At 33.6% G+C, this 21,660-nt stretch overlaps 1 protein-coding gene across 2 annotated transcripts in view; it reads left to right on the forward strand.

Annotated features, from left to right (window-relative positions):
- Positions 1-13,030, forward strand: part of Znf326 (zinc finger protein 326) — a 37,233-nt gene extending 24,203 nt beyond the window's left edge. For both annotated transcript variants that reach the window (XM_077791307.1, XM_077791308.1), the window contains 5 exons: positions 3,299-3,446; positions 5,088-5,187; positions 6,702-6,832; positions 8,448-8,543; positions 12,521-13,030. In XM_077791307.1, the coding sequence (XP_077647433.1) occupies positions 3,299-3,446; positions 5,088-5,187; positions 6,702-6,832; positions 8,448-8,543; positions 12,521-12,865 (820 nt within the window). In that variant the 3' untranslated portion in view covers positions 12,866-13,030. The remainder of the gene's footprint in view (positions 1-3,298; positions 3,447-5,087; positions 5,188-6,701; positions 6,833-8,447; positions 8,544-12,520) is intronic.
- Positions 13,031-21,660: the final 8,630 nt, after the last annotated feature.

Consider the following 21,660-nt stretch of genomic DNA (forward strand, 5'->3'; position numbering starts at 1 on the left):
GTGGTCAAGGAACAACAGTAGTTAATCACTTGTGGAGAAATGTTGAGACAGTAATTTAAGGAACCAGAAAATGCAAATAATAATATGCTATTTTATTAGTGAAGAGAACATATTTATTTGGGAACTAAGGTACAGTCGAAAGACACTTAAAATTCTGCTGCCACCAGGTGTATTGGCACAGCACTATAATCCCAGCTACTGAGGCAGAGAGATCACAAATTTGAGGTTAGTTTCAGCAACTTAGTGAAATCCTGTCTCAAAGTAAAATAAAAAGGGCAGGAGGTAGTTCAGTGACAGAATGCTTGCCTAGCATGTACAAGATTCTGGGTTCATTACTAAGTATTGGAAAAAAAAAATCTGTTTAATGTTGTTACCATTGGAAAGCAATTAGCAGTTCCCTTCCTTCCTTCTTCCTTCTCTCCTTTCCTTCCTTCCCCTTTCTCTTTTCCCCTCCACTCCCCTCCCTTTCCATTTTTCTTTGTTTCTTTCGTCATAAATTTCTCTGTACCCATTAACCTTTCCAAGAAAATAATATAAAAACATAAGAGAGTGTAGTCTAAACATATATGCCCATTGCAACACTTTTTTGTAATAGCTCTAAACAGGAAATAAAACCAACTATAGAAAGTGAGCAAGTAGATGACACATTTTGACACATTCCTTTATGGGTTTTTAGGTTGTTGTTAAAAATGAAGATGATAAAATTTATGATAGCATGGAGAAAAATGCAGGCAAAATAGAAAAATACATATATAAAATGCAAATTATGCATTGGAGAAAAGGACTAGTAGAAGTTTTTATTTTTATTTGTATTTTTTTTACCAAGTATAAAGGACTTATTTAATGACGTGGAATAACACTAAGGGTGCATGGAGTGGGCCACCTCCAAGAGAGAAAATGGGGCCTAGAATTTTTTTCAAAAAGACTATCATTGATCTTTTTTCCATCATTTTCTTTGCAGTCTTCTCATAAGGTTCTACTTATGCTAGGATATAAAATTTACAATGGAAATTCAGTAAATTTCCCATTTAGAATATACATTTGTTCTTTAAATGTTAACTTATTGGTGTAGCAAGAAGAGAAAGAAGTGTTTCACATATTTTTGTAAGTAACCAAAATTTCCTCTAAAAGAATTTAGAATTTGAGAAACTTTTAATATTAAGAGATCCTTTTTTAAAGAGTGAGTTTCTTCCATATTAAATAGGTAACTTTTTGTTAATCCTTGGTAATTATATAGGTATTAGTTTTATTTATGTAAAATGTGGAAAAGAAAATTCAATTATATCTGAAGACCCAGATTATTTTGTATTTGTCTGTTTTTTATTTTAGTCTGTTAATTATACTTGTGTAATATTTGTATCTAGCTTTAATAATCTATTCTTTTTTGATTTGTTGTTCCTGGGATTTGTTATTGGAATTTGAGTAATAATAAGATTAACCTTATTAAGAATTGATCCATAAAAAGAAGTTTTAGTTTTAAGAGGACTGCTGTTTTTGGTATTTACGAATATCTTTTCCACTCCTCATTTCTTATAATTCCTTCTTGCTACAGAGGTAATGGGCATAGTTATTTTAATATGGAAATGAATTAAAGTCAATACTTTGTATCAAATGTTTAGGAGTCAAAAGATGATTTAGCATTTTAAGATTAATTTTTATGTTTAATTAACCTAGGAGTATTTTCCCCATTAAATTATAGATTTGAATATGACATTCATGTTAATATAATAAATGTTGTGATTTGGAGAAAATCAAAGAACTCAACTTTCATTTAACTGTTTTCTTCATAACTATAAATAAAAACCTGATGATATAACCAATAGAATGTCAGTTCAATTAAGTTGTCATATTAGGATAAGAACCCTTTAAAATAACCCCAAATTATTTTAATTTACCAGAGCAGTTTTTCTCTGAGTTAGAAGTATTAGAGATTGACTGTAAATGACTACTATTCTTGTGATATGTTCCTTTGATTACTTGAATGTTCTTAATATAAAGAAGATGGAAATATAACTATGTATATGTGCTTAAGGGAAACCAGGAAGAAAGGGATAGATGTGTGAGATGTATACAAATAATAGTATATGGTGAAGAGTGCAAGAAGACGTACAAGGTAGTTTTATGAGCAAGAACTTGTAAATAAGAGTGCAGGTAAATCAGGGAAGGGTACTTCATGGAAGTGGTATTTGTACTAATCTAGAAATGGTAGGATTGCAGGAGCTGTGAGAGGTAGTGTAGGTGGAGTGCTTGGCTTGAGATAAAAGCAAAGAAATGTGTGGGGTTTTTTTTATATTCAGAAAATGAAAAGCTATATAGATTAAAGTGAGTACAGTAGGGCAAAAGGTATAATGTAATTTAAACATTTAATAAAGACATACTGTGTCTTAGATTCCATTAAAGGTATTGATGTATAAAGTCAAAAAGAGGAGAGATTAGGCAGCTGAAAGCATTTTGACTTTGTTTTTTGATCGACAAGAGCCATTCAAGCATTTGAGCAGTAATTGTGGTATTATCCAGATTAGGAAATAATAATAATTAATTGAACAATTGCTGTTTTAAGGACTTTATATGTAATAATTTTTCTTTTTTTAATCCTTATGGCATCTCTATGAGAAATCTCATTTCATAAAGATAAGAAAACTGAGCCAGAGTTAAATCATTTGCTCAATCTCACATAAAGGAGCCAGGATATAAACCCAGCATTTGACTCTAGAGCCCATAGTATGAACCAGGAAAATAAATCTAATAGCAGTGTGGGGAATTAATTGGAAAATGAAGATTGTGGTCAGAAACCATTTTGGAGACTATTGACATAATTCAAGGAAAAAGAAATGATATATTATGATAAAGTAGAAACAATGGGGAAATTCATTCTGATATGGCTCTTCAGCTTACAAATATATGCATTTGTCTAGGCCAGGCCTATTATTTTCCCTGAAATGTTGTATAGTGAGTAGAACTTTTGATCATCCAAGAGTTACATTGTTTGGTTTGCTACCTGGCTTTGTTGATGATACAAATGTAAAATAAGTTGTAGAACTTTGGAATTTAATAGTCCTCTGTTTGCTTTGGCCTTTTAATTGTATTAATTCCAAGATGAGCCAGAAATGAAAAATGGTATAATAACAGTGCTGTCCAAATAGGTAAAAGAAAGACTATATTTTTCTGACTTAAGTTAAATTCAAATAAGTCATAAAATGGAAAAAAAGGAAATGATTTATGTGGTAAAATTAGTTTCATTGGTGTATTCTCTAAGAGGAAATGGTAATATTTAAAGAAAAACTTTTTTTCTTCATAGAATGGCATTCACATGCTCGTTTTGCAAATTTCGAACCTTTGAAGAAAAAGATATCGAACTGCATCTGGAAAGTTCTTCACACCAAGAAACATTAGATCATATTCAGAAACAAACTAAATTTGACAAAGTTGTTATGGAGTTTTTGCATGTAAGTAGCTGTTTTTGAGGTGATAAGCACTTTTATCTGATCTGAATTATCTTATTTCTTTTTTTATAGTTTCCCACCTTTTCTGTTCTATGTTTCTGAAAATTTAATAATTAACTTTATTGAGAGAAAGCTATTAAAATTAACCCAGAATTAGATGTGAAGTCTTCTGTAGAGTTTGGATTTGGTATTTGGAAAACCATTTTACATTGCTCACAGAAATGGCAGAAGTGTCAGAAAAGTAATTGCTTTACACTGTTTGTTCATGTAGTTTCAGCTATCATCCACTGTGTATACATGTGGTTGCCACTTTAATTCATTATTTCAGTTGAACCTTATAGCAACTCATTTTTATCATAATTGAAAGATCATGCTAAGAGCTGCTAAAGATCCTGTCAGAGGCAAAGAACCTAGTTGTTTTAGACAGCTTTTTTACTGCTATGACCAGAAGTCCTGACAAGAACAATTAGAGGAGGAAAAGTTTATTTTGGGGTTCCCAGTTTCAGAGGTCTCAATCCATAGACAGCTGGCTCCATTCCTTGAGGCTCCATGTGAGGCAGAACATTGTGGCAGCAAAAAGCGTGGCAGAGGAAAGCGGCTCAGGACACTGGGAAGTAGAGAAAGAGAGCTCCACTCAGCAAGGACAAAATATTATTACCCCAAAGGCATGTCCCCAGTGACCTATCTCTTCCAGCCAAACTTTACCTACCTATGGTTACCACCCAGTTAATCCCTATCAGGGAATCAATACTCTAATCTGATTAGGTCAAGACTCTCATAACCCAATTATTTCCTCTAAACTTTCTTGCATTGTCTCACACATGAGCTTTTGGGGGCCAACTCATATCCAAACCATCATCCTTTATATTATCAGTATGTGGTCATGCATTTTTTTGTTTGTTTGTTTGTTTTTTAATTTCTATGGAAGATGCTGTCAGGCACTGAAGACTAGAGATACCACTCTTAATGCAACAATAATAGAATGTATTGACAGATAAACAGATGATATATTTAAGAATAAATGGCAATAGTTCAGAAGTACAGTAAGGGCTTGGGCAAGAGAAAAGTTGTTGGGACCAGGAATGCAGAAAGAAGAGGCTTGAGCTAAACTGGTAATTGTACAGAAAACAGATTTAGACAGGAGTGATAAAAATTATTAGAGGATTAGAAATACAGTGATCATTCAGACCTTGCAGAATTGTGTCCCTTAATTACAATTTCTTTCTGAGGGGCTGGGGATATAACTCATTTGGTAGGGTGCTTGCCTCACGTGCACAAGGCCCTGGGTTCAAACCCCAACACCACAAACAAACAACAACAAAAAAAATTTTTATGTAATTTCTTTCCTCAGTGGGTTGCCATCTGTCACTTACGACTTAAATATGCATTTACCTAAGAAGCCCTCTTCACTATTTCAGCTGTCTTTGATTTTTTTCTCTATGTGTAAAATACATTTTGAAAAGTCAATACTTTTTGTAATTTTTTAGTATTTTATGATAGCCTACTCACCTAAATTGTAAGCTGCTTATGAACAGATATTAATTCTTATAGAGCAGGTATTGTGTCTTCAATAAGATGAGCATGGTGCTAAGCATATACTGAAGTGCTTATTGAGAACTGTTTGGATTCTTTTTTATTTTCTAGGAATGCATGGTGAATAAATTTAAGAAAACATCTATTCGTAAACAACAAACAAATAATCAAACAGAGGTTGTCAAAATAATTGAAAAAGATGTTATGGAAGGTAAGTAGGCAAATTGTTTTAGGAAATTTACATGTATATTTAACATAACTTTTTTATCATAAATGATAAGCTTTCTTGTTCTCCCCTACAAAGTGATATAGCACATAATTAAATATTTGCTTGCCTTTGTGGGTTAAGAGAAGTGAATTTTGATTTCCTGTTTCAGTGCTTACAAATTTATTATTACCTACTGTTGCCTCCTTCATTTGAGTTTATAAGAAAATTCATCTTTTCCTGTAATTCCTTCTGAACTCCAATCTTATTTGTCCAACTGCCTACAGACATCTCTTCATCAGTTAGACAAAATCAATATATCCAAAACAATTATATCATTTATTTCAGCATATGCCCCCTGCAGAGAAAACAAAACAAAAACCCACTAATATCTCCTTCATTTATCTTGAAAAGTAGTCCCACCGTCTACCAAAACCAGAAGTATGGAGTTGATTTAAGATACCTTTTCCTTTCTGTGTTTGTAGCACTATTTCTTATAGGTTCTATCTTAAATATTTACTAAGTCTGTTCCTTAACCTCTCCTTTAGATTTTGCTTTTATTGAAATCCTTACCTGTTCTCTTGATAGTTGTAGTATTTTCCTAACTAGTTTTCTTACTTCCAGTCTTTCATATTTCTAATTCTGTGTAATCTTATTATTTCAGAAAATTGCAGTGGTTCTCCATTCTCTACACTTTAAAGTTCAAATTCCTAGACATGGCACACAAAGATCTTTTAAACCTAGGCCCTTTTTAGTTTTTCTGTTCTCATCTTTTGTCCCTTAATTATAGTCTGTGCCCTAGTCATACTAAATTGCTTGCAATTCTTAGAAAGTCTGCTATTTTCTCTATGGTTAGCAGAGACCCCAGTGCTCAGACCCTGCTTGTGATTTTGTTTATGACTTATGTTCTCTTTTCTACTTGTTTGTAATTCCTGACAATATCAGATTTGATGGTGGGGCCAAAAAGGCAAATAGTATTTACATAATGTTGTTATTAAAGTAGTGAGTTTTAAAATTTTAGTAAAAATAATTAAAAATGTATCTTAAGAATACACACAAAATATCCCTTGCATATATTTATACCTTTCCTTGAAATAAATTCTAATCATTTTCAAGATCTAAAAAAATATTTTTTCCCCTTAAGAATCAAATGTTGACATCCCTTTTCCTCTCCCTACCCACCCATATTTATAATCATGAAAAATTCTTATTTTATTACAAAATCAACTTTGTTTTCGTTTATATTTTGGGGAAGATAGATTTATAGGCCTCAGAATATGAGTGTATAACATGATTAGGAAGTACAATGTAATTGCACCGTGTAATTTTAACCAGTTATCTTCATGTCTAAAAAATCTGTAGATTTATGAGATGTGTTAAAAATCTCAACATAAACCTATATACTCTTATCCTTCTTGTGGTAAAAGGGGTACAAATGGTTATGAAAACTAAGCAGTAGAGTCTTGATTTGTCAGAAAAAAGAATATATTAGTTTTTTAATGATAGGATTTGTTTTGTAGGTGTTACCGCAGATGACCACATGATGAAAGTAGAGACTGTTCACTGCAGTGCTTGCAGTGTGTACATTCCTGCTTTACATAGTTCAGTTCAGCAACACTTAAAATCTCCTGATCATATCAAAGGGAAACAGGTAAGTTTTGATCTATCGTAAAATCCTTGAAATTTCTCAGTCCTTTATTATCTTTTGGCCATTGTTTTGTAACTATCTTCCTACATATAATACTATTAATCTCAAATGAGAATAATTAAAAGTATACTCATAGAAGCAGCATTGTATATTGGTTAAGACTGTGGGCTCTTGAACAAGACTTTCAGGGTTTAAATCCTCAATCAGTATGTAACAAGTAAATTAATCTTTCTTTCTAAGTTTCCTTATATATAAGGAAATAGGAGGGATAATGATTCTCTCTAATAAGATTAAGGATTAAATAAATTAAAACATTTAAGGTAATTAAAATGGTGTCTGGTTACAGTAAGCATTGAGAAAATCAATTGTTGAACTATTTTTTTTATAGTTGATGCAAAATGGTTTTGTGAGAGTAGGCATGTGTTTTAGAATAAAAATGAGTAAAGATTATAACTGATACATTTTCTGGTGGTTATGAAAAATAAATTTAAAAATTAAGATGATCAGTTACTGTCTACTGTTTTTATTTTTTATTTTTTGAGAAGAATATCCTGGAAAATTTTTAGCTTATTTCTTCTGCATATTGGCTGTTGTTTTGGGGGTCAGGTTTACTTCAAACAATACAAATGTTGATGTAGTAGGAAATTAACTCACTTGAGAACTAGATTTAAAGATTCATATATTAAAGCTCTTAAGTTTTAAATAGAGGATACCTGTCTCTTAAATTCATATTTTGTATTGAAGTGAACTTCATTTAACCCAGACTTCTATATGCAGTTTGAGCACATAATAGTGTTTTCTTAATCTTTGCCCTTTCCCCCCACCCTTGATAATTCTTTGATGCTTTTTGCAGCCAAACATTTTATATTATTACCTTTTCTTCTCTGCTTAATACATTATTGTGATACCTATAGCCTAGAGGAAGACTAATTAGTTACTCTTGTGGTATGAAAAATATTCTTTCACAAGAGGTGGGGGTGGGGAGGGAGGAGTTGGAGGTTCACTGGATTGGACAAGGAGGTTTGGGGAATGTGAGGGGGATGGGAATGGGAGAGATAGTTAATGAATTAGACATAACTTTCCTATGTTCATACATGATTATACAATCAGTATAACTTCACACATTATGTTCAACCACAATAATGGGAAGTTATACTCCATTTGTGTATGATATGTCAGAATACATTCTACTGTCATGTATAACTAAAAACAACAAATACAGAATTAAAAAGTATATTCATTAATAAAAAATTATATTCATTGAGATAGCATGAAAATTAGTATTTGGGCTGAGAGATGACTTAGAGAGGAGAGAAAGCAACTGTCTAGTACATCTAGATTTATAGTGTTTAGGGATTTATTGTTTTTATTGAAACTAATTGGCTTATGAATCTTCATTGTTTTAAGTTCATAATCCATTAAATCGGTTAATGTTTAGTCCATATTAATCTTTATTATTTAATTTAGATTATGAACCCAATAGCTATTGCTCTATAGTTTTATTTGCCATAAGAGAAATCATTTAAATTTAAGGGGTTGAGCATAAAATGTTTTTAGTTATACAAGCACTTTTTATGGCATGACATTCTAACCTTCAAATGTATTCTGTTTTCCATAGGCTTATAAGGAACAAATAAAAAGAGAGAGTGTCTTGACTGCCACAAGCATTTTAAATAATCCAATAGTGAAGGCACGATATGAACGATTTGTTAAGGTAAGATTTGGGGGCAAAAGTTTTTTAGGAAATACTGTAGTATAGTAGTAATTAAAAGTGACACCATAGTAACTTTTTGTGATATTTAAATATAGTACAAATTGGGTACCCTGACCCACTTTACTACTCAGGGTTTTCGTCATATGTTACTGCTTGACTCCTTCTTTACACAGAATTTCTTCAAATAGTTTTTGTACAAACATGAACTCACACACACTGTTTTTCAGGAAATTAATAAACAAATTTTACAGGTTAGTTTTTGAGTATTTACAAAATATTTAAAATCATTCTGCACTAATGAGACCTGTTATATTGAAGATTTACAAAAGTCTGTTATTTGCATTTAGTAAATCTTTATAGAATAAAGAAGTTTATTTTGGCTTTATAGAATAAAGAAGTTTATTTTGGCTTTTGTGGTGATTCACAGCTCACTACTCTTGTGAAAAAGCCTGATATATTTAATGGCTATTAACTATTATCAAGCGGCTTCCAAGCTGAATAATCTCAGTTCTTTTGATTTATTCCTCAAGGGCCATTTTCTAATTCTAATTAATTGTGCTTGTTGCTGTTCACTACTTTCTTGACACTATTAAAAAAAAGGCAGCTGTGAATTGAAATGTTAATTTTTGGGGGAGGTATGGCATCAAAAAGACAGAAGCTTAAAAAGATAATAGCTAAATGAGGAAAAACTAGATTTTTATCCTTGCTTTATCACAAAGTTTCAAGAAGTTAGTGATTTCTGTTGTTGAATGAATTTCTAATGAAGAAAATATAAATTAGGAGTTTCTACATAGGGTTTTCAGGCTATCCAATTGAGTCACTTCATGGAATGGGAGACATCACTGGTGGAAGTGCTTATGTGCATATTGTGGAGAAAACACCTGAACTGAAGAGATCTCTAGAACTTCAAATATGATCTCTAGATCAGCATTCTAAACATCACCTTGGAGCTCATAAGAAAAAATTTTAAATCTTATTATGCCTACAGAGTAAGGAGTAAGAATCTTCATTTAGCACGAACCCATTTGATTCATATGCATGTTAAAATTCAAGAAGCACTAGAATCACATTTCTCATTGATTTGCCTTTGTTCAGCATTTCTGTCTGTGATGTTCCTTGTCATTCCTGAGAACATCCTCTGCTCTTAATAGCTTTTATCATGGCTTAAACCTCTTTTACCTTCAGTTGCTTTCACCCTGAGAAAAATACCTTTTTAAATCTTTGACCCCATCAAGATAATCAGTTCATTTTCCAGTTATATCATTATGTTCTACCTTTACTTCCTTCCTTGGACATTCATGGTCAACCATTTCAACAAGCAATAGTGTTCTACAATTGCTTATTTGTTCTTCAACTGCTTACCAGTTCCCAGCATTTAGCTACCTCTAGTTAGCTGAACTATGTATCATGGAGCTGAGTACAGTTGCATGAGATCTGTACTCCCAGCTACTCAGGAAGTTGAGGCTGGAGGATCATTCGAACCCAGGTGTACAAGGCCATCCTGGGCAATACAAGTCTCTGCCTAAAAAATGATGAGAAAAGAAAAAAACCCATGCTATTGTGTCATTCCTGTTTGCCAGTTTTTCACTCAGTAATTTTACTTATTAATTATCAATATTGTATCTTCTGTAGTGAACGTTCTAAACTCTTTCATTCTTCAGATGTTCTATATTTCATCTTTATTTTCCTCACTTCCATGTTCTTTTCTCTTTTGTTAGGGAGATTAAGATTATTAGAAATGAGTTTATGCCTTAGATTTATGTACCTTTTCTTTTTATCTTTTTTGTTATCAGTGAGGAAAATATTATTTTTTGACCTTCATCTATGTTCTTGTTCTTATTTTACCATTATCTTTTCTCATTTTACCCCTTATCTCTTATTTTACCCCTTATCTCTTGTTTTACGTTGCTTGCATCTGATTTTTACTTTGCTTATTATTTATTTTCTGTTTTTATAAGCAGACATCCTTATGAGTTCTCCAAACTAAAAATGACTTTATTTTTCCTGAATTTTGGCCCTCCCCATATTAGTGTTTCTTCTCATCTGACTGTACTTGAAAATATTGTTTTGTGTTGTGCTATTTACTTCTTATTATTCACTCTTTAACTGAGTAGTTCTCACCAGGAGGAATGAAATCAGAATCACCTATGAGGGTATGATCAAGTAAAAAGTTTCAAGGCCTTTTTTTCAGATCTTCTGAATTAAGGTTTCCTCAAACTTTTCATATTAACATTTTATGAAATGCTGCTCAAATATACAGGTTACCTTCTACCCTGGAAATTTTGATTCAGGAGGTCTGAAACTGATTCAGAAATTTTAATAAGATCTCTAATACTTGTCAATTAAAATATTGAGTGTGGACCAAGGCCTCTGGATTTTGTGAATTTCACAGGAAATTATGAAGATGGAGTCTTTGAAAACTTACTATTCAAACTCCCGTGTGTGAGTGTGTGTATGTTTTGTGTATTTTTTTTTTTTCCTTTTGTTTTGGTGGTGCTGGGGATTGAACCTGGGGCCTTGTGCATGCTAGGTAGTGAGCCACACTGAGCCACATCCCAGCCCTGTGTTACACTTTTGAAACTGCTTCTCCTAAGATTACCAGTGACCCAATTATTAAATCCAGGGGCCTTTAAAAAAATTAACATACTATGGTTTATTTAACATGGAAAAGTAAACAGTTGGGAACCCTTATTCAGCTTTAATAAGTGATTGGCTTTTATGACATTTTTCAGTCCTTTTGTTACTTTTATTTGTGTTCTTTTTTGACACTGCTGATTAATCACAATTTTTCTTGAAACTCTTTTGGCAGACAATATTTTACTATTATGGGTTCTTCTGTACTGAACAGTTCCTCTCTTCTGACCTGTACCCTCACATATAGGCATTTTCATACGTTCTCTCTCAGATTTTGAGTTTCAAGTTCACAACTGCTTGCACCCACTTCTCCTCTCCCTGCTCTAATTTACCTATTTTTTTTAATGTTGTCACATCTTTTATGTTGTCCTTTTCTGGATTATTAGTGTAGCCCCCTCATTAGTATTTCTTTTATTCTCCTTTTTTGACAGTGGGTATTGAACATAGGGCCTCCTAAGCACATGCTGTACTACTGAGCTACACTCACAGCCTGAGTATTTCGTCTATTCCTCTCTGTCCTAATATTTTCCTGTTTAATAACTTTTACTGCCTCTCTATTTCTTACTACATTAATATATGGTCTTGTGATATGGTCCAACTTATATGAAGTTGAGTCAGGTATATAATTGCTAAAATTATTCCTATGAATGTTTACTGAATTAAAGACTTGTCTATTTTTAATTTATTATTATTATTTTTAATGACCTATGCTCATTTTTGCTTTTGTTCATTTATTTGAGTTAATTTTTCATTGGTGCATTGTAACTATACACAATAGTGGGTGTCTATTTTTTAATGTGGAAAGAAATCATGGTATCTGGTAGGTAAAACAAGGTACCCAGTTTTCAGATTTAAAAAGACCCTACAATAATAGTAGGTGATTAGTTATTTAAGATGCACAACTGTGTGTTCTCTGTTTCTACCCAAGCAAGCTTGCATATTTGCCTTTGTCTTTCACATATAATTTTAGAAATTCAGTTAAGAAGAAAATATGATTTTGGGGCTGGGTTTGTAGCTCAGTGGTAGAGCACTTGCTCCCTACATGTGAGGCATTGGGTTCAATCCTCAGCACCACATAAAAATAAAATAAAGGTATATGTCCATCTACAACTAAAAAAAATATTTAAAAAAAGAAGAAAATATGACTTTTAAGTATTCTAGTTTGTGGAGTGCAAAGCAGTGACTTAAGTATGGAGTTCTGAAATAGATATGAACATAGATTTAATGGACTTTTCATAAGTGAAAAAACTACAGATAGTATTTTTCATGATACAGCAAATAAAAATTTCACTGATGGAAAAAACAAGTGTGCTGATTTTAAAAGGCATTACTCATGTTTTTAGGGTGAGAATCCTTTTGAAATTCAAGATCATTCTCAGGATCAGCAAATAGAAGGAGATGAAGAGGATGAAGAAAAGATTGATGAACCCATTGAAGAAGAGGAGGATGAAGAGGAAGAAGAAGCAGAAGAAGTGGGGGAAGCAGAGGAAGTGGAAGAAGTAGAGGATGTGGGAGAAGTTGGAGGAATAGAGGGAGAGGGGGATGTAGAGGGAGGGGAGGAAATAGGGACAGTGGGGGAAGATGGGGCAGTAGGGGAAGTAGAGGGAGCTGCAGAAGCAGAAGAAGTGGAGGAAGAGGCAAAGGAAGAACCTGTTGACTTCCCTGTTGAGCAACCTGAAGAAAATTAAATATAAGGTAGTAGATTTAAAAGAAGCTTTAAATTTTTGTCCTAATGTGGAAAAGGGTAAGAACTTTAATAGCTTAAAATATGAATTAACATACATGTTGCATGCATTCCACCCATTAAAATTTGTTTTATATAATTTGTACACGTTTGGTATTTGTTTAATAAAATGAAGGTAAGACTAATTTAGTTTTTATAGCTATCAAACTTAGATCTGATAAATTGTATAATTTTTAAGCTTAATTTTTATTACTTTATTATTGGTGTTAAGGATAATAGATGTGTATTATTAGTATATCTGTTCTAATCATTTGAACTTAAAAGCTGCTCTTGGGAGTGAATTTTCAAGTGTGCATTGATTTTTTTGAATACTTACCCTAGAAGAGATAAATTGGGCAAGTATTTTGTGCTCTGTGTATTTTTTTACTGCATTGGACATTGACTAGTAATTTGCGTTAAGATAGCTTAAAAGCTTTGTGTACATGTTTCCCTTTGTAGTAATAAAATTTTTTTTTTTTTTTTTTTTTTTACAAAATCTTTATCCCTGGATTAGCAATTTAAATGAATTGGTTTATCATTGAAATTAGTATCTAAAATCAGTATTTGCTCTAATGTATGAGTTCAGCTTGCAAGGATTTCAAGATGATTGAGAAGACTTGAATTAAAGAAAAATATTTCTCAGTCATATTTTTAAGAAGTGTGACTAAAGTATATTTTTAAGCATATTTCAAAGAGAGGTCAGTGTGTGACTGACTTTGTTTATACTTGTTTTAGTTTTTTCCTTTTGTTTCTGCCTGTGTCAAATCTTGAAATCTTCCTGAAGATACATTTGAATGCAAGTTAAGTGTGCCAGTTTTAGTTCTTTTTTCTTTTTTTAAAAACTTTATTTTATTTATTTTTTTATGTGGTGCTGAGGATCGAACCCAGTGCCTCAACCGTTCTAGGCAAGTGCTCCACCACTGAGCTACAGCCCCAGCCCCAGTTTTAGTTCTTTTATCGTGGCTGTTTTTGCCTAAAGAACTAAGAAGCAAACTTTTTTTTTTTTTTTTTAATTCTTTCTCTTTCATATATTCTCTTTTTAACTTATGTTTTGTATACCTATATATTCTACAAGAGAACATAAAACTGGTAGATATCTACTCTTCAGTCATTTATTTTCAAATGACAGTGTGTATGTCTCACTGAAAATCAGTGCTCTTACAAATCTTATATGAATCTTTTGTGAACATGAATTGAAAGAGCAGCATCTTTAAATCTTTATTCTGGGTTCAATTTTAGTGAAATTAGCTTTTCAAAAATTTGAGGCAATTGTATAAATGTACCATGTATTAGATAATAAGGCATTAAGTGGATGAATGTATGGGCATTTGTAGAATTTCACAGATAATTTCTCTTTGTATAAAACAAGGCTTTTAAAACTAGATTTTCCTGGACCATTGTGATTTTTTTTTAAATGGTGAACTAGTTTTGCTTACCTTTAAGTTGGAAAAATTCAATATTAGATATTAAATATTTGGAGCCAATCAAGGTAAGGGAATTCATATTTACTTAGTGGAAAACCTGTTTTGCTCAGGAGTTCATATTTTAACATAATAGGACTTGGTCAACCTTCTTAATTCTTTATTTCAAAATAATTGTGTAAAGGCTAAGGTAAAAGAATAATAGATTTTTCTGGGTTATTATTAGTATTTAGTTCTTTTGACACTAAATTGGGATTTTAAAATGTCATGTCTCTAATCAGATTAAGATATGAAACTCTTATAGAAGAGTCCTCTATAATAAGAATTCAGTGTAACAACTTTCAGGTTAATGTTTTAGAGTGAGAGGAGGCAGGAGTTAAGTAGTAATTTTTATGGAAGACTTGAGGCTTTATACAGAATAGATTATTTACAAAGTAGTAATAAAATATATCTTGTTATTATACTTAATTTAGAAATTCAAGTTCATGTATTTTCCAGTGGATAATTTGTAGATTTGTAGTTTGCAGGCAGATTAATTTTTGTGATCCCCTTAGTGTTTATATCTTCATTGCTTTTATAAAAAGAATTTGTGTAAGAACTTTAACAGTCTTTCAACTTCTGTTTTCTAAGCATTACTTGTTTTCTTTTTTTTTTTTAAAGAGAGAGAGAATTTTTTTTTTAATATTTATTTTTTAGTTTTCTGCGGACACAACATCTTTGTTTGTATGTGGTGCTGAGGATCGAACCTGGGCCGCATGCATGCCAGGTGAACGTGCTACCGATTGAGCCACATCCCTAGCCCCCACATTACTTGTTTTCTTGATTAAAAAAGAAAGTGGGCTGGAATTGTGGCTCACTGGTAGAATGCTTGCCTAGCATGTGTGGGGTACTGGGTTCGATTCTCAGCACCACATATAAGTAAGTAAATAAAGATCAATCAACAACTAAAAAAAATATAGTTCTAATAACCAAAGAAATTATGTTCCATATAATTGTATAAATTATGTTGCTAGGGACCATCCTGTAGTCTTCTTTTTTTATTGTTTTCTACATCTGATCTATCAGGTAGTCTTGTCTATTCTACTTCCAGAATTTATCTGCATGCTTTTTTTTAAATCTGCTGCTATTACCCAACTGAAATCATCATCGTCTTTGCTGGATAGCCAAAATAGCTTATAACTAATCTTGTTTCCACTCTTAACTCTGCTAGACTTAGTTTTCTACACAGATTAAAAGTATAATTTTTTATTTTAATTATTTTTTGTAGAGGGGATTGAACCCAGGGGCACTTAACCACTGAGCCACACCCCAAGCCCTTTAGCACCTTGCTAAATTACTAAGGTTGACTTTGAACAGCCACTGGGATTACAGGTGTGTGCCACCGTGCCCAGCCACACAAAGTATAATCTTTTAAAAACATAATTCAGGGGGCTAGGGATGTGGCTCAAGCGGCAGCGCGCTCGCCTGGCATGCGTGTGGCCCGGGTTCGATCCTCAGCACCACATACAAACAAAGATGTTGTGTCCCTTGAGAACTAAAAAATAAATATTAAAAAATTTCCCTCTCCTCTCTCTCTCTCTCTCTCTCTCTCTCTCTCTCTCTCTCTCTCTCTCTCTCTCTCTCCTCCCCCCCCCCACTCTCTCTTTAAAAAAAAAAAAAAATAATAATTCAGGTAGTGCTAGTTTCTTCTGTTTGGACCTGTGCAATCCAAACTCCTTATGGTGATCAGTCCTGGCCTAGGTTTCTAGCTTCATATTATGCCATTCTTCTCACCAGCCATGATGGCCTTCTGTTTCTTTTTGATGAAGCTCTTCTCTTCAGAGACCTTTCACATTTTTTTGTAGCCTTTACCTGACAGCTCTCTTTGGCTGACTCTTCCTCCTTAACATCACCTAAAATGTTAGAAAGGGGCAGTAATTCTTAAAATTTTTGTAGAGTTAAGGATTTGGAGTGCCACCCCAAAATGACTAAAATGCCGCAGGCTGCCCGGCCCCAGGTCGGCTGAGTTCCGCTCCTGCCGCCTCTATCGCCGAGCCCTGCCTGCTGCACCCCTGCTGAGCGATTCCCTGTTGAGCTGTCAGTGCACGCGGGCTTGCAATCTTACAACCCGGTTGGGCACAAAAACACAAACCAGTCAAACTGAGACAAAGTTTTATTTAGAGAGAGGCCCTGTGCGTCCCCTAACAAGTGGGTCCACCACACGTGTGTCCTCTACCTGAGGGGGGGGGGCTTCCACTTCCCCCGGAACACCCTCCTACCATCCTTTTCCAACCAATGGGAACTCTCCCATTACAAGAGTGACATGAGTAACCTGAGTCCTGAAATGGGCCCAGCTAAACAGCATGAGTCCAATTACCATATGAATGTGAATTGCTGGCTGGCAGTCATTAAATCCAAAGGTGCCTATATCAATATTTTTGCTGTGGCTCCTAACATCTTAAAGAGTATTTTCTTTGGAAGTAATGTTTTGTGGTTTTTTTTTTTTTTTTTTTTTGCAGGGGGAGTACCAGGGATTGAACTCAGGGGCACTCAACCCCTGAGCCACATCCCCAGCCCTATTCTGTATTTTATTTAGAGACAGGGTCTGATAGAGTTGCTGAATGCCTTCCCATTGCTGAGACTAGCTTTGAAGTCACAATCCTCCTACCTCAGCCACCTGAGCTGCTGGGATTATAGGTGCGCACCACAGCACCCAGCTGGAAGCTATGTATTTTTAATAAGTATTCCATGTGATTCTGAAGGTAGTGGCAAGTGATTGTAATTTTAGAATATTAATAGGGCCCTCAAGTAAATTTCTGGTACCTATGACTCTCATATCAAAGCAGGAGCTTTGGTCCTTTTGTAAATATGCATCGGTTTGGGGATTCTTCATAATAGTTTACGGAAGCTTTGGAATGATCTGTAACAGACCTGTAGGAGTCAGAACCCTATCCCCCCTTTAAATTTAATCCATCATATTGTAAAGTCAGTAATAGGACTAGTAGTTTTTTTTCCATGTAACAAGATCTCTCTTGTATACATGACAGAAAAAAGAACTACAAAGGCAATATTAGTATATATTAAAACATTTGAATGAGAGGGAGTGGTTATAGTGTGGTAACCAGATTTTTAAAGGACTAGTTAATTACTCTAGTTACTAGCTCAGAGCTGCTAGTCTACAGAATCCCTCCATGGTAAAGCCATCACATTTCTTGCTGTTTACCAAATAAACTGAGACACAGAGCATATATGGAGAGAGTGAGTATGTGTGTGTGTGTATCAGAGTATGCCAGTTCCCCTGGTGTTTTGTGAATACTAGAGGGCTTTGATTCCTTATATTTCCACAAACAACCAACCTGCTAGCTGTCTATTTTCCAGTTTTTCTACTGACTATTCTTACTTCCTTGCAAAATTAAAATGCTAGATTTCTTGCAATAAAAACCTGCCGGGGAATTTTTTCACTCAAGCTGGGAAAAATTAGGTAATGCTGAAAAAAATATAGTGGTTAGAAAATTACCATTTGCATGTGAATCATACTGTATGTGTTTACAGTAAAGATTTACTGATCAGTAAAGTGTCTTGCAAATAGAGACACACAACCAGGAAACAACACTTAGGAAGGAGCAACATGAAAGATAGGTGACATACATAAGCAGAGTGAATTCTTGGGGAAACAATGCAAGGAAAAAAAATATAATTAGTATTATATGAAATAATTAGTACTAATTATAATTTTGAACTAAAGGAATCTTACAAGAAAAGATTAAATAAATGAAAATTATGAGAAAAGATAGGGAAGATGCTGGAAAACACTATCCACTTAAAATTAAACTTTCAGAAATTAGGAACATGGAATTTAGCATTGAAGATCTTGATTATATCACAGTGCCAGGCACATGGTAAGTGTACAGTAAGTATTTTTGGACAAATGGATGTGTGTATGTTTATATAGGAGTTTCAAATGGTGAAAAAAATAGGAAAAATTTTTGGTGAAAGAAAAAAAAGGCTGAAGGTAAGCAAAAATAATGAAAATGGAGTCATATAGGATAAATCCTGTTAAAATTTCTGTAATCTCAGGATAAAGAGAAAAATCTCAGTGTCTAAAAAGAAACATTTTTTCATTCTCAGACTTCTGTGTGTTGGGATGCTGAAGGATACTGCTATTTTTAAGGTTACGAAGGAAAATTATTTTAAATTTAGAATTCAACCTTAGGTCAAACTACCAACTGAGAATGAAGACACAAGAAGGACATTTTAGCAGTTGTAGAATGTGCGAGAATTCCAGAAATAACTGTCAAAACCTATTTGCTAAATAACATCAAATTCTATAAAGAGAATTTTGGATAAACAAGGAGATACTGACATTTGCCATCATAGCTAAATAGTTGAACATAGCTCTAAGAAGTTGTCAGTTCAAAATTGAGGAAACAGAATTTTGAATGTAAATTTTAGTAGTTATAGACTATATATTTCTTTTCAAACACCTTGAAAAAATGATCATGAAAGTGGCCACAAAAAGAATTTTTGTTAGGTAAAATCAGGTTTCATCCTGTCATTACAGTGCAATAAAATGATTGACAAGTGGGTAGCAATTAACTGATTATCAAATCCAGTCAGTCATAAAAGTGTCCTTGCAGTGCTCACATTTAAAAGGAAATAAAAACTTAGAAAGATTTTTAAAAATTTAAGTCTATATTATACAAGATCTTGAAACGCCTCAGTTTAGCCTCAGAAACTAACATGTTCTTATTCCAGGATAATATTCATTAAAGAAACTATACACCAGTCTTTCTTAGGAACAGATAGAATCATTGGAAAACATTACCAATTAAAGAATTGTGTCAAGGCAAAGAAAGCAACATAACATGACAGTCCTTTAGAAAACATAGTACTATAATTTAAAAAACATTAAGTAGGGAAAAATAATGACTATTTTGATGGGTGATGAAAAAACACATTTAACACTTAAATTTTGATTTTTTTTTTCAAGGATAGGTTTCCTTTAAACCTTTTTAATATGGATAAGTAGGTCTATCAGAAAGCTTCAGCAAACATTCAAGTTCATGGCAGGATCAAAACAGTGAAGGCTGTTAGCAATATGAAGATCGTTTAACCCTAAGAAACATTAGGAAGAGACATCACAGTCACTGTTTCAGGCGGGTGACTGGAGACAGAACATCCAAGGGAATCAGTTGAAAAAGTATAGAATAACAAAAGGTAGTTTTGTGTGATAGTTCAACAAATAAAACTCTTGTTGCTTTTTATAGACTAGCATTGACCGTTGGAAGTATAATTTAAAATATCTCATTTCCAAAAAAATAAAATCCTGAACTATGTATGAGCTAGGAATAAAAAAGGAGAAAGGCAGTATCCATATGAGGAAACTATACATGTTAATGAAGGATGTAAAATGCCTGAATATTAGAGAACAGGTTTATGTGTAGATAGAGCTGTCTATATTCCTGTCTATAAAAATATTACTTAGATGTCAGTTATCTTCAGGTGATTCAGTTAATTTATCATTCTAGCTATTTAGGATTCATTAGGGCTGTGAAAATTAAAAATCACTGGCTTAAGGAAGATTGGGATTCTCATAAAAGTTCATGTAGACAGTGGAGGGCCAGTGGGACCCTTCAAAGTGTCAGAGACTGAAGCCCTTTGGTCATGCCTGCCATCTTAAAAACCTCTCCAATTCAGTCCATATTCTGTGTAGTGAGAGGGCAAAAAGAAAGATGCACCTTCACTTTAAGAACTGTTCCCAGAAATTCTGCCTGTTTATCTACATTAATTCTATTGCCTAAAATAGTTACATCAACACACCTGGCTTTAAGGAAAGCTAGAAATTATTCTCTAAGATCATGTTTCTAGCTGTAAAAGTAGAAGTTCTAATATAGGAAAAGGTGAGAATGGGTATTAGGATACTACTAGTAGCATTATGCTACTTAAGCTGATTCAGAACTTCCTGTGCCAATGAAAGAGAATAAAATCATGGCATTTGCAAGTAAATGGATGGAGTGGGAGAATATAATGCTAAGTGAAGTTAACCAATCCCCAAAAAACAAATGTGAAATGTTTTCTCTGATATAAGGAGGCTGATTCATAGTGGGGGAGGGAGCATGGGAGGAATAGATGAACTCTAGATAGGGCAGAGGGGTGGGAGGAGAAGGGAGGGGGCATGGGGTTAGAAATGATGGAGGAATGTGATGGACATTATTATCCAAAGTAGATGTATAAAGACACGAATTGGTGTGAATATACTTTGTATAATCCAAAGATATAAAAAATTGTGCTCTGTGTGTAATATGAATTGTAATGCATTCTGCTGTCATATAATAACAAATTAGAGTAAAAAAATAATAATAAAAGAACTTCCCATGCCAAAAAAAAAAGAAAAAATAAAGAACAACAAGGAAAATTTGATTTACATCTCTTGCTGGAAATGTATAACAAAACTACAGAGGTAAGTTATGAAGATAAATAGATCAAAAAAACATTAAAGAAATAGACACATGTAGCTGGGTGCAGTTAATCCCCAGCAACTTGGGAGGCTGAGACAGGAGAATCAGTTCGAAGTCAGCCTCAGCCAGGTGAAGTATTAAACAACTCAGTGAGACCCTGTCTCTAAATAAAAATACAAAATAGGGCTGGGGATGTGGCTCAGTGATTGAGAGTCCTAGAGTTCAATCCCTGGTACCAAAAGAAAAAAAAAGACACATGTAATATATAGATATACAGTGTTGGTACTAAGGAAAAATCTAAGAACCCTTTAGCTTCACTTGCTTTTACTTGGGTTAAAAAGTCACTAATTTGGAGGTCACAGAGCTGGGCAATATGTTAATAGTCTCCTACTAGCTTTACTGTAGATTATACCTCTGATATATAGGTTATGAAGATAATGGTTACCTGTGTTATTCTTCAGGGATCTGAAGGTAGTTTTTGCTGAAAACATGTTGAACTCTTTGTTTGGGCCTGTGGATGACTAGAATGGAATGAAAGGCTTCCCACTTCTTGCTTTCATATTGTGTCGCTCTTTTGTTGCCTTAACCTTTGGGTCAGATTCTGTTCAGCTCTGTTTACACACAGACCTGTTGAACATTTGAGAAATAATTTGTCCAAAATTATAATATAGGGTCAACTTGAACTAGACCTGCCTCAACTCTTCCCACCCCAAGGCTAAAGACACCTAATAGCTACCATGAGTAAACACCAAACCACAAAAGGAATGACAACCAGCAGCACCTTTGGAGTTCTTTGGAGATCTCCACTGATTCTCAGAAATTCAGAAAATTCATTATTATTGCTTGCCTTTATTAGCCTGTCTCCCTCATCATTCCTACCCTAAATCTGTAGTCTGTTAATC

Source organism: Urocitellus parryii, chromosome 11 (assembly GCF_045843805.1).
Source record: "Urocitellus parryii isolate mUroPar1 chromosome 11, mUroPar1.hap1, whole genome shotgun sequence".
In the NCBI taxonomy this organism is placed as follows: domain Eukaryota; kingdom Metazoa; phylum Chordata; class Mammalia; order Rodentia; family Sciuridae; genus Urocitellus; species Urocitellus parryii.